At 43.3% G+C, this 12,195-nt stretch overlaps 1 protein-coding gene across 1 annotated transcript in view; it reads left to right on the plus strand.

Moving 5' to 3' along the window:
* Nucleotides 1-6,102, plus strand: part of ZCCHC8 (zinc finger CCHC-type containing 8) — a 33,073-nt gene extending 26,971 nt beyond the window's left edge. Inside the window, exon 14 of the mRNA XM_008050406.2 lies at nucleotides 4,704-6,102. Coding sequence (XP_008048597.2) covers nucleotides 4,704-5,485 — 782 coding nt within the window. The 3' untranslated portion in view covers nucleotides 5,486-6,102. The remainder of the gene's footprint in view (nucleotides 1-4,703) is intronic.
* The last annotated feature ends 6,093 nt before the right edge of the window (nucleotides 6,103-12,195 follow it).

Raw genomic sequence — 12,195 nt, forward strand, 5'->3', positions numbered from 1 at the left:
GGCCGGGAGCGGCCACTGCACTCCAATCTGGGCGACAGAGTGAGACTCCAACTCAAAAATTAAATAAATAAATAAATAAAATAAAATAAAAGGGCCAGACACAGTGGCTCATGCCTGTAATCCCAGCACTTTGGAAGGCTCGAGACCAGCCTGGACAACTTGGCAAGACCTCATCAGTACAATGAATCAAAAAATTAGCCAGAGCCGGGCTCAGTGGCTCAGCCGTAATCCCGCGCCTTTAGGAGGCTGAGGTGAGTGCATTGCCTGAGCCCACGGGTTCGAGACCCGCCTGGGCAGCAAGACCTCATCTCTACAATAAATCAAAAAATCAGCTGGGCGTGGTAGTGCATGCCTATAATTCTGGCTATTCGGAAGGCTGGGGCAGAAGGATCGCTGGAGCCCGGCAGGTCGAGGCTGCGGTGGCCAGGAGTGGCCACTGCACTCCAGTCTGGGCGACCGAGTGAGACTCCAACTCAAAAAAAAATAAATTATCAGACGTGGTGGTGTGCACCTGTAGTTCCAGGTACTTGGAAGGCTGAGGCAGAAGGATCGCCTGAGCTTAGCAGGTCAAGGTTGCGGTGGTTGTGAGCATGACACTGCACTCCAGCCTGGGTGACAGAGTGATACTCTGACTCAAAAAAAATAAAAAAAAGATGCACCATTATCAGCCTCTACAAGGTGCCTGGATCAGAACACTCTGACCACACACTGAGGCCCAAGCCTCCACCGGTCTCCCAGGTATCTCTCCACCTCCGTCAGTCCCCCTTTGTTACTCTGTAGTGCTCCGCACCAACACACTAAATGTCAGGGTCTTTGAGGGTGTTAACAATCTCCTTCCCTACCTAGGTTCTGAACAACTAAGTGATCATGCATTGAATAAGAGACCAAATTATCAGGGCCACCTTTTAGCTCTGCTTAGTGAAAGAGCCAGGTGGGTCTACTAACTGATCTCAGTGGCTCGTTAACACCCAGGTCAATGGTCCTGAATCAAGGTAGGCCCTCCCCACCCCTGTAACACTCTACAGCTCCCCCCAGCTTCTTTCACCTTGCAGGAACAGCTCCTCAAGGTGTAGCTGCATGAATGACCTCTGGATTGCTCACTCCCAAGGAGAAGGAGAAGCACTGAGTCAGTCTAATTGTCCCTTTCTTGTGAAGAATTTTATTAAGTGGCATATGCTCTGTTTTACTTGAAATGGATTCTGTGTCCCAAAACTGTAGGCATAGTGATTCAGTTTGGAATTGTGAAATATAGCTGCTTGGATTTCTATTCCTATTAACATTCGTTTGTTAATGATGTTTATTTTTTCGTTTGTATTGTTAATGGAGTTTATTGCGGCCGGACATAGTGGTTCAGGCCTGTAATCTTAGCACTTTGAGAGGCTGAGGCAAGAGGATTATTACCTAACTCAGGAGTTCAAGCCCAGCCTAGGCAACACGGCAAAACCTCATCTCTGCAAAAAATAAAAATAAAATAAATTAGCAGTGTGATGATACATGCATAATCCCAGCGACTTGGAAGGCTGAGGCAGAAGGATCACCTGAGCCCAACAGGTCGAGGCTGAGGTGACCAAGATCATACCGCTGCACTCCAGCCTGGGTACCAGAGTGAGACTCCAACTAAAAAAACAAATAGTGTTTATGGAGATGTTTTGTTCGAATGAAACACGGCTTTGAGCTCTTTGGATATGATTTATTAGAAGCATAACATATATACACTGTAAAAGAAAGAATGTGACTTTCTCTTCTCCCTACCACTTGCTCCTCTTCCTCCTTTTATATGTTCCTTGTAATTAACACCACCAATGTTTGTGTAATTATCTAGACTCAGATTCCGTTCATCTTCAGCTTCATCCACTCCTAAATTCTGCCCTCTGTTTCTAGAAAGTTATTAAATCCTAAGAATATCTCAGTAATTGCTTCTTAGTTCTGGCCTTTCTCTTATCTGATCACTAATTGGTGGGGCTATAACTGACTATAACTGATATGGTTTTTTGTTTTTTTGGCCTACTTCTTTTCAGCTCTTTTAGTTATTCTTTGATCTTCTGAGTCGAGTTGTGTTTTTTTGTTTGTTTTAGTAGTAGTCTCCCTCTGTTTCTCTTTTACTCAGGCTGGAGTGCAGTGACACTCTCATGGCCACTGCAGCCTTGGCCTGCTGGACTCAGACAATCCTTTTGCTTCAGCCTTCCAAGTAATTGGAACTATAGATGTGCACTACCACACCCAGCTAATTTTTTTATTTATTGTAGAGACAAGGTCTTACCAAGTTACCCAGGCTGGTCTCATACCCCTGGACTCAGGCAATCCTCTCATCTTCATCTTGCAAAGTGCTGGGATTACAGGCGTGAGCCACCATGCCCATAAGACACAATTACTACCCTAGTTTCTACTCTTTGTCATGAGGGTTGCAGATGTATAAACATCATTTTAATATAAATGTAGTGACCCACAGTGTTACATATAGAACAGTAGTGTTGCACGTTGTTGCCACAGAGCAGATTATAGACTATAATGGCGGTGCAAAGGAAAAACTGAGGAGCCATGCTGGATAACGTCATAGAGAGACTTTGAACTGCATCTTGAGGGATGAATTCAGGGATTTACCAAGGAGTGGAGAAGGAGTGGGGTGTTGGGGACAATGGGAAGTGCAAATGCAGAAGCATGTGGTATCCCAGGATCCACCACAGCATGTGATAGCCGGAGTTTAAGCTGGACAGTAGGGGATGACGAGGAGGAAGGAGGCGGACTATGAGTCCCTGAGGGCATTAGAGGGCATCGAGAGATTTGGACTTCATCTCATAGGCCACAGACAGGCACTAAAGGGTTTGCAACTGAGACGGGAAGGTTATAGGACAAATTTGTATTTTGTAAGGATTAATCTGGCAACCATTTGGAGGACAAATGCAAGGAAGATGAATCCAGGGGTGAGGGCGACCTTATCTTGCTGACAAATGGTAACAGGCCTGAAACAAGTAGTAGTGACTCTGGCAGTCTATAGGAAGGAGTGTACCCCGGAGAGCCAAAGACCTGAGGTGGGGCAGAAGGAAAAAGGATTCTCGATGACAAGACTTCAAGCTGGTATTCTGGTGGTGCCATTAGTGAGAATAGCAGATAGGATAAGAGTTCAGATTTCGGGAAAAGATAGTTTGTTTTGGGTGGGTTGTGTCTGTAGGACCTATAGGTGGAGATGACTGGTGAATAATTAGCTATGTAACCCTGCAGTGCAGGTAAGCAGGTTCGAGATGCAGAATTGGGAAATAAGCCAGAGTGTGTTCTGCCTTGTCCCCTCCCTTCTTCCCCTTCAGTCTTCTACCCACTTGGTAGCCAACCTGTACTTCAGTCAAATTTCCTACCATGTCCTGCCACTTGCGTCAATCTTCAGTTAAAACACACTACCTAGAAATTATATCTCCATTTTGTTTGTATTTTTCAGTCTAAAATGATGTACATAGCGCAGAAACAGTCTCCCAAAGAGTTTGGTTAAAGTTCCTAGTACCACCAGGCACAGTGGTTCACACCTGTAATTCCAGCCCTTTAGGAGGGGGAGGTGAGAGGATTGCCTGAGTTCAGGGGTTCGAGACCAGCCTGGGCAACATGATAAGACCTCATCTCCACAATAAATCAAAAAATGAGCCAGGTATGGTGGCACATGCCTACAGTTCCAGCTACCTGGAAGGCTGAGGCAGAAGTATCACCTGGGCCCAACATGTCAAGGCTGTGGCCATGAGCATGCCACTGTACTCCAGCCTGGGTGACACAATGAGAAACCAACTCAAAAAAAAAAAAAATTCCTAGTGCCAGCTCTTCCTGCAGATGGTCTTTTCAGGTGAACTGAGGACATTAGATGATAATTGTAGCAGCTGAGTATGCACAGTTTTCCTCCTCAAGCCAGCTATTTTTCGTCATTGAATTTCTGGATACACCTAAAGTTCAATAATAATTTTTTTAAAAATTGTTTTTTTTGAGTTGGAGTCTCACTCTGTCGCCCAGACTGGAGTGCAGTGGCCGCTCCCAGCCACCGCAGCCTCGACCTGCTGGGCTCCGGCGATCCTTCCACCTCAGCCTTCCAATAGCTGGAACTCCAGGCATGCGCTACCACACCCGGCTAATTTTTTGATTTATTGTAGAGATGAGGTCTTGCCAAGTTGCCCAGGCGGGTCTCAAACCCGCGGGCTCAGGCAATCCACTCACCTCAGCCTCCCAAAGCGTGGGATTACAGGCTGAGCCACCAAGCCCAGCTTTTTTTTTAATTTTTTTGAGTTGAAGTCTCACTCTGTCACCCAGGCTGGAGTGTAGTGGCCCGCTCATGACCACTGCAGCCTTGACCTGCTGGGCTCCAGGCAGTCCTTCTGCCTCAGCCTTCCAAGTAGCTGGTACTATAGATTTTTGATTTATTGTGAAGATGAGGTCTCGCCAAGTTGCCCAGGCTGTTCTGGAACCCATGGGCTCAGGCATTCCTCTCACCTTAACCTCCCAAGTGCTGGGATTGCAGGCTTGAGCCCCTCGCCTGGCTTCTTTATTGTAGAGACAAGGTCTCACCAAATTGTGAAGGCTGGTCTCGAACCCATGGGCTCAGGCAGTCCTCTCCCCTCCACCTTCCAAAGTGCTGGGATAACAGGTGTGAGCCACTGGGCCCGCCACATAATAAATTTTAGTAAAACCAAATAGTATTATGTCTTCTAAAGCATCTCTTAACTGTATTTCAGATGTGGAGGTTCCACATGGTTCTCGAAACAGTGAACCCTTTCGGTTTCAACCACCATTGCCCCCTGGCACGCCGCCTCCACTCCCGCAGGGAACGCCTCCGCCCATCTTTACTCCTCCGCTCCCCAAGGGCACCCCGCCACTGACTCCCAGTGACTCACCTCAGACCAGAACAGTGTCTGCAGCTATGGACGAGGACGCGCTGACTCTAGAAGAACTTGAAGAGCAGCAGAGGCGGATCTGGGCGGCTCTCGAGCAGACTGAGAGCATCAACAGTGATTCTGATATTCCTGTGGACACACCCTTAACTGGGAATTCTGTGGCCTCATCACCTTGTCAAAATGAGGTGGACCTCCCCCTCCCAGAGGGGAAAATGTCTGAAAAGCAGGTGCTGGGTGAGCCTGAGGTACCAGACACTCTTATAGAAAAATCAGAAGTTGAACATTCCTCAAGTCCCGATTCTGAGGCAACGTTGCTTTGTGAGAAGGAAAGGGAAGCATCTGCTCAAGGAGACGCTGAGGGCACCCCTCTTGATAATGGCCATGTCGCGTCGAACTGTGGTGTCAGAAATGGAGGCAGCCAGAAGCTCTTACAGGTGGACACCAGTCCTTTAGTGGCCACTAAGGTGCATAGCCCCATTCCTGACATGAGCAAATTTGCAACCGGAATAACACCATTTGAATTTGAGAATATGGCAGAATCTACTGGAATGTACCTCAGGATAAGAAACTTGTTAAAGAACTCACCCCGAAACCAGCAGAAAAATAAAAAGGCTTCTGAATAACAGCTGGCATAGCCTCAGGAGCTGTTTAATAACCTATAACTCTGTGTTCTGTTCATTAGTACTAACTAAGTGGACAGATAAATTGTTTTCCTGTTTGTCTCTCCCATGTCTAAAAATCTGTCCAAGGTTTGTGTTCTAAAGTCAAGCCTATTTTAAAGAATGGAAGGACTGGGCTCACTAGTGTACTATATTTTATTCCCACAACCATTTGGGTGGGAAGTGTGAGTATGCGCTAGTTTAGAGGTAGTTTGTTAAGGTTTATACTGTTTTTGGATTGTGTCTGTTAAGAGTGATGGTTTTTAATCTGTCTTTTGTACATTACTTTCCCTTTCTACATTTTGCTAATTATCCTGTATATAAGTTTAATATATCACTTTTTAAAAGAAAAAATTCTAACCATTTTAAATTCATATTTCAACTTGGACAACCAAATGAGAAAAATCAGGGATGAGCAGCTTTACCCCATTTGGGGTATTTTTGTAAGTGATTTACATGCATCGATTTTAGTAATACTTTTACTTTTTTGTACCTTCATTCTTCAGCTAAGCTTGCTATACAGGTATGTTCATCTTTGTGTACAGAGGTTTAATAAATTAGTTTTCATATATATAATCTAAGACTTTGAATACGAAAAAGTGATTCACAGGTAAGTTAGTGTATATGCCCTTTTAAAATTAAAAATTAATTATGGACTGTGCTCAGTGGCTCAGTCTGTAATCCCAGCACTTTGAAAGGCCGAGGCAAGTAGATTGCCTGAGCCCTTGGGTTCAAGACCAACCCAGGCAGCTTGGTAAGACCTTGTCTCTACAACAAATACAAAATTAGCCAAGCATAGTATCGCGTGCCTATAGCTCCAGCTACTTGAAAGGCTGAGGTGGAAGGATCGCCTGAGCCCAGAAGGTCGACGCTGGGGTGGCCATGAGTGTGCCATTGCACTCCAGCCTGGGCAACAGAGTAAGACTCCCAACTCAAAAAAAGAAAAGAAAAGAAAAAGAAAATTAATTATGTGGTAGCAAAGGAAACATAAGAATTTCAAGTTTGGGTGCTTCCAGCAGATTTCAGCCTGAAATACAGAAACGACAGGATCTTTCTTTTTTCTTTTTTCTTTTTTTTTTTTGAGTCAGAGTCTCACTCTGTCACCCAGGCTGGAGTGCGGTGGCACACTCGTGGCCGCCGCAGCCTCGACCTGCTGGGCTCAGGCAATCCTTCTGCCTCAGGCTTCCAAGTAGCTGGAACTACAGGTGTGCACCACCACACCTGGCTAATTTAAAGTAATTAGCTTGAAAAAGTGGATGGAATACAGCTAGCCTTTGTATAAAAATTATTTTCTAGATTGGAACCTTAAGATGACAGTTAAAAACCGGGCTCGGTGGCTCAGCCTGTAATCCCAGCACTTTGGGAGGCTGAGGTGAGTGAATTGCCTGAGCCCGCGGGTTCGAGACCCGCCTGGGCAACTTGGCGAGATCTCATCTCTACAATAAATCAAAAATTAGCCGGGCGTGGTAGCGTGAGCCTGTGGTTCCAGTTACTTGGAAGGCTGAAGTGGAAGGATCGGCGGAGCCCAGCAGGTCGAGGCTGTGGTGGCTGGGAGCAGCCACTGTACTCCAGTCTGGGCGACAGAGTGAAACTCCAACTCAAAAAAAGAGATGACAGTTAAAAATTTAAAAGTAGACTTAAACAAATTGCTTTAATTGTCAGATATGTATAAGAGAAGGCTGAAACTGGTTTTTGTATTTATGTGAGATGCTGTTACATCTTTATACTTAGTAAAGTTCATGAAAGTAAACGTTTAGGTCATCTTGAATTTAGTCTCAGGTAGTGTAATCCTGCTCTCAGGCCAACAGAGGGAGCAAAGTAGAATCACTCCAGATTTAGTTTTCATTTTTGATAAATTGAGTAATCAGATTTACTTTTCTATAAATAATAAAGGGAAGGAAAATTACATAAAAGGAGGAAAATTATTTTTTAGCGCCGTTGGAATGTGCTACAAATAGAATAAAATGTCAAATATGTTCAGCTTGTTTTCCTGAGTTTAAATTTATAATAAAAGTAATCCTTTATAGTGGTTTACACAGTACTTTTACATACATTATCTTCCCCAATATTTCTATCAGGCAAATAATTATTCATACATGGAAGTAAGGAAAGGGAGGCAGAGGGAGGTTGAGAGACTTGCCAGCATTCAAGAAGTGGTTCTTGAGAGGCCAGTCTTCAGCTCAAAACCTAGTTCCTAAATCATAGCAGGTGTTGTTTAAATGCCCCTTTAAACGTTGTGTTAGAGTCATCAGTGAATACCAGAGATATCGTAACACTTGTGCAGATGCTAGATACCATGTAAAGGCATTTTGATGTATTACCCCTTTTCCACATAGGAGGTAGATGTTGTTCACTTCATTGTTTAGAGGAAATGCCTGAGACACACAGTGGGTAAGTAGCCTAGTAACCCTAAATCCAGATGCCTCAGGCCCCGTATTCCATGCTCTTCACCACTGTACTGCCTCCCTGTCAAAAGCTCTATAAAAGCACTGATTTCTAAAAATAATTGTCTCCTATTTCTTCATTGGTTCAATTACTTATTGAGGGCATGCTCGTGTTAAGTGTTCAGTAAGCTTTTGGGCATTAAAATAAGTAACACTAGGCAGGGCGCAGTGGCTCACCTGTAATCCCAGCACTTTGGGAGACCAAAGCGGGAGGATTTATTTAGCCCAAGAGTTTGGGGCCAGCCTAGGCAACATAGTGAGACCAAATTTTAAAAATTAGCTGTGTGTGGTGGTGCATGCCTGCTGTCCCAGGTTCTGGGGAGGCTGAAGTGAAAGGATCACCCAAGCACAGGAGGTCTGAGTCTGCAGTGAACCATGACCCTGATCGTGCCACTGCATTCCATCCTGGGCGACAGAGTGAGACCTTGACTCAAAAGAGAAATCTGGAATGGTAGAAAAATACTTTTGGGGGAGGTTGACGTTTTACCCTGTTGTCCAGGCTGGAGTGCAGTGGCACACTCACGGCCACTACAGCCTCAGCCCTCCAAGAAGCTGGAACTACAGGCATGTGCCACCACGCCCAGCTAATTTTTTGATTTCTTGTAGAGATGAGGTCTCGTCATGTTGCTCAGGCGGTCTTGAATCCCTGGGCTCAGGCCATCCTCTCGTCTCTTCCTTCCAAATGCAAAAAAATATTTTCAAATTAAGAGTCACGTATTCATTGATGCTAAGCACTCTGGATTGTTTTTTTGCTGTAGGGTTTGGGTTTTATTAGGGGAAAGGATCAACTGAAGGTGGAAAGTGTCCTCATTTGAGGGATATTTTAAGATAAATCCTAAACAGAATTTTTAACAAATTGAAAAGGGTTTATAGAAGAGAGCACATAAAAGTGGGAAGTATTTACCTTGATGGGATGCCCCATTTTAGAAAGTTACTCTGCTGTGTTTGAGTATTACATTGAGAATGTTGGGTGGAGGAATCGAGTATTGTTTGAACTTGTCTATGCTGTGACAGGTTTCCAGGTGTGAGTAGGTGAGGTAATAACCAAACACTTGTACTTCCAGGTGGACTTGGAGAAGGGGCGGGTTCTCTTTGTAATCTTTGCCTTGGGTTAAAAGGAATGTGAATTGTAATACAGGTTGCTAAAACAAGGCCAGCTATCTGGGTGTGGTGGCTCATGACTATAATCCCAGCACTTGTGAGGCAGAGGTGAGAGGATTGCCTGAGCTCATGGGTTCGAGACCAGCCTGAGCAACATGGCGAGACCTTGTCTCTACAATAAATTAAAAAATCAGCTGGGCATGGTAGCACATGCCTGTGGTTCCAGCTTCTGAGAAAGCTGAGACAGTTGCCAGAGCCAAGCAGGTTGAGACTTTGGTGACCGTGAGCATGCCACTACACTCCAGCCTGGGGGACAGAAGGGGGAGAAGGCCAGCTGTGCTGTGGCTCCTTGAGCAGGTAAATGGAAAGAAGCCATTGCCCTTAGTAAACTACAAAAAAACGACTTAATGCTGTTTTCAAAAGGTTGCGTTTCCTTATGTTAAAATATTTTCTACTTTCTGTTGACATGAGGCTTCCACCTAATAGATTTTATTTTTCATATTCTCTGCTGGAATCATTTTGCTCTTCTGTCTTGGTATTTTGTAGATTATCATTAGCAGGTAAAACCATAAGGGTGTCATAACAATTTTTAGTTACTTGTAAGCCATGACTTAGTTCCCAAGAACCCAATGTGTCTTCACATGCCTGGGTTTTTCTTCAGGACTTAGGGGGAAAAAATTTTTCAACTTAAATTCATTTGATTTAATGGTATACATTCATTCAAAATGTTTAGGATTAAATTACAGTATTCTGTTAAAGGAAAATTTTTTTTTTAATGCTTCTTAATTACAGAGCCATTTCCATATTCTTAGTAAATGAGAAGTCTCTGAACAAGGCGTGTTTTGTAAATCACCAGCAGTCTAGCTAGAATGTTTATGTTGGAATGGAGGAGAAAGAGATAGCTATCTTAAAAAAAAAAAAAAAAAAAAGAAAATACATTTTATTTCCATATTGGTCTCCTGAAGAAATGATGTTGCTTGATGGGGTGGGGGATGGAGTGATTTTGTATGGTCAGATTAAGCTGAAAGACCACCCTGTCCACATTTGGATTTTGAATTTGTGGATCTTATCATTGAGAAAACATCCTCTGTAAAATTCATATCCCTTGCACTTCTATTAACTGACAATGTTGTTTTACCTCATGAATTTAAAAAATATATACATATATTAGCTGACATTAAATGTCTATACAGTAAATCCAACTCGTAGTACATTTTCATTTCAAATCAAACCGAGTGAGCATGCTGGCTCATTACATGTAATCCCAGCACTTGGGGAGGCCAAGGTAGGAGGCTCTCTTGAGGCCGGGAGTTTGAGACCAGCCTGGGCAAAATAGCAAGACCAAAAAAATTAATTAATTTTTTTTTTGAGAAGCTGAGGTGAGTGGATTGCCTGAGCCCGCGGGTTCGAGACCCGCCTAGGCAACTTGGCAAAAGCTCATCTTGACGATAAATAAAAAATCAGCCAGTCGTGGTAGCGCGTGCCTGTAGTTCCAGCTCCTTGGAAGGCTGAGGCGGAAGGATCGCCGGAGCCCAGCAGGTCGAGGCTGCTGGTCTGGGCGACAGAGTGAGACTCCAACTCAAAAAAAAAAAAGATAAAGTTAAAAAAATTAAAAGGGCCCAGTGTGGTGGTTCATGCCTATAATCCCAGCATTTTGGGATACTGAGGCAGGAAGAATCACTTGAGTCCAGGAGTTCAAGACCAGCCTGGGCAAATAGCAAAACCTCATCTCTACAAAAAAATCAAAAAATTAACCAGGTGTAACGGAGCAGGCCTGTAGTCTCTGTTATTCTGTATGCTAAGGTGGGAGGATTGCCTGAGCCCAGGAGGTCGAGGCTACTGTGAACTGTGATCATCATGAATCGTGCCACTACATTCCAGCCTGGGTGACAGGGAAAGACCCGACTCAAAGAAAAAAAAAAAAGAAGGAAGGCTGATCTCAAACCCTGAGGTCAAAAATATAAAAAATTTAAAAAAGGTTTATATGTATAAGTGTATGTTCTAACAAAGGTGAGATTATACTATACTTTCCATACTAGTATGTGAAATCTAATTATTATCGTGGTTTTTTTTTTTTTGAGTCGGAGTCTCACTCTGTTGCCCAGGCTGGAGTGCAGTTCCACACTCACAGCCACCGTGGCCTCGACCTGCTGGATTCAGGAGATCCCTTCGCCTCAGCTTTCCAAGTAGCTGGAACTACAGGCACGCGCCACCACGCCCGGCTGATTTTTTTCATTTATTGTAGAGACAAGGTCTTACCAAGTTGTCCAGGCTGGTCTTGAACCCCAGGGCTCAGGCAATCCTCTCGCCTCAGCCTCACAAAGTGCTGGGATTACAGGCTTGAGCCACTGTGCCCAGTCTCAGATTATTACAAATCAAATATTTGAATCTTTTCCTTTATGAATCGACAATTTTGGTGTGATGTTCTATTTTCCAAGAAACTTTTTATTTTGCAAAGTTCATGCTCTAGTATCCAATAATGTAATTTACTGAATGAAACTGGTATTGCAAAATTAATTCCTCCCTAATATTTAAAAAAAGTATGCTCAGTAAGACTATCCCTCCAAGGTTATTTTCATGTAATTTTGCAAATTATTGTCCAGCTTTGGTTCACTCTGCCCCAAATGGCACTATATTTTGGATTTTTTTTTTTCATAATCAAAATATTTTGGATTTTTTTAAATAAATAAACTGGGGGAGCATACCTCATCAAGGGTCCCTGCATAATCAATGTTTGTATACCTAACCCTGAATTGTACCCCACATCTTTATAATTAAATAAATAAATAAACTGGAAAGACAATATCATTTTCTTTCATTTTATTGGATTTTTTAACATATGGATTAAATGAAATTAAAAATCTAGAAAGAATGTCCATAGCAGAATGCCAGAAATAGTTTACAACCTAACCGAAAAAAGGAACAGACCATGTTTAAAAAATTATGATTCTAATCATTTTGTTATATGTGTAATAATAAAAATTCTGCATACCAAAAATTCTAGGTATCAGAATTTTTAAACAATCTATGCACTACTTTTGGAATTTTTGTAATACAAGGAATTAAGGAAATGCAAGGGCGTAACCATTACTGAGCTCTCTACCGACCACACAGCTGAGATTGCACCTC

This window comes from Carlito syrichta, unplaced genomic scaffold (assembly GCF_000164805.1).
Source record: "Carlito syrichta isolate Samal-C Ts95f unplaced genomic scaffold, Tarsius_syrichta-2.0.1 Scaffold145297, whole genome shotgun sequence".
NCBI classification, from domain to species: Eukaryota; Metazoa; Chordata; class Mammalia; order Primates; family Tarsiidae; genus Carlito; species Carlito syrichta.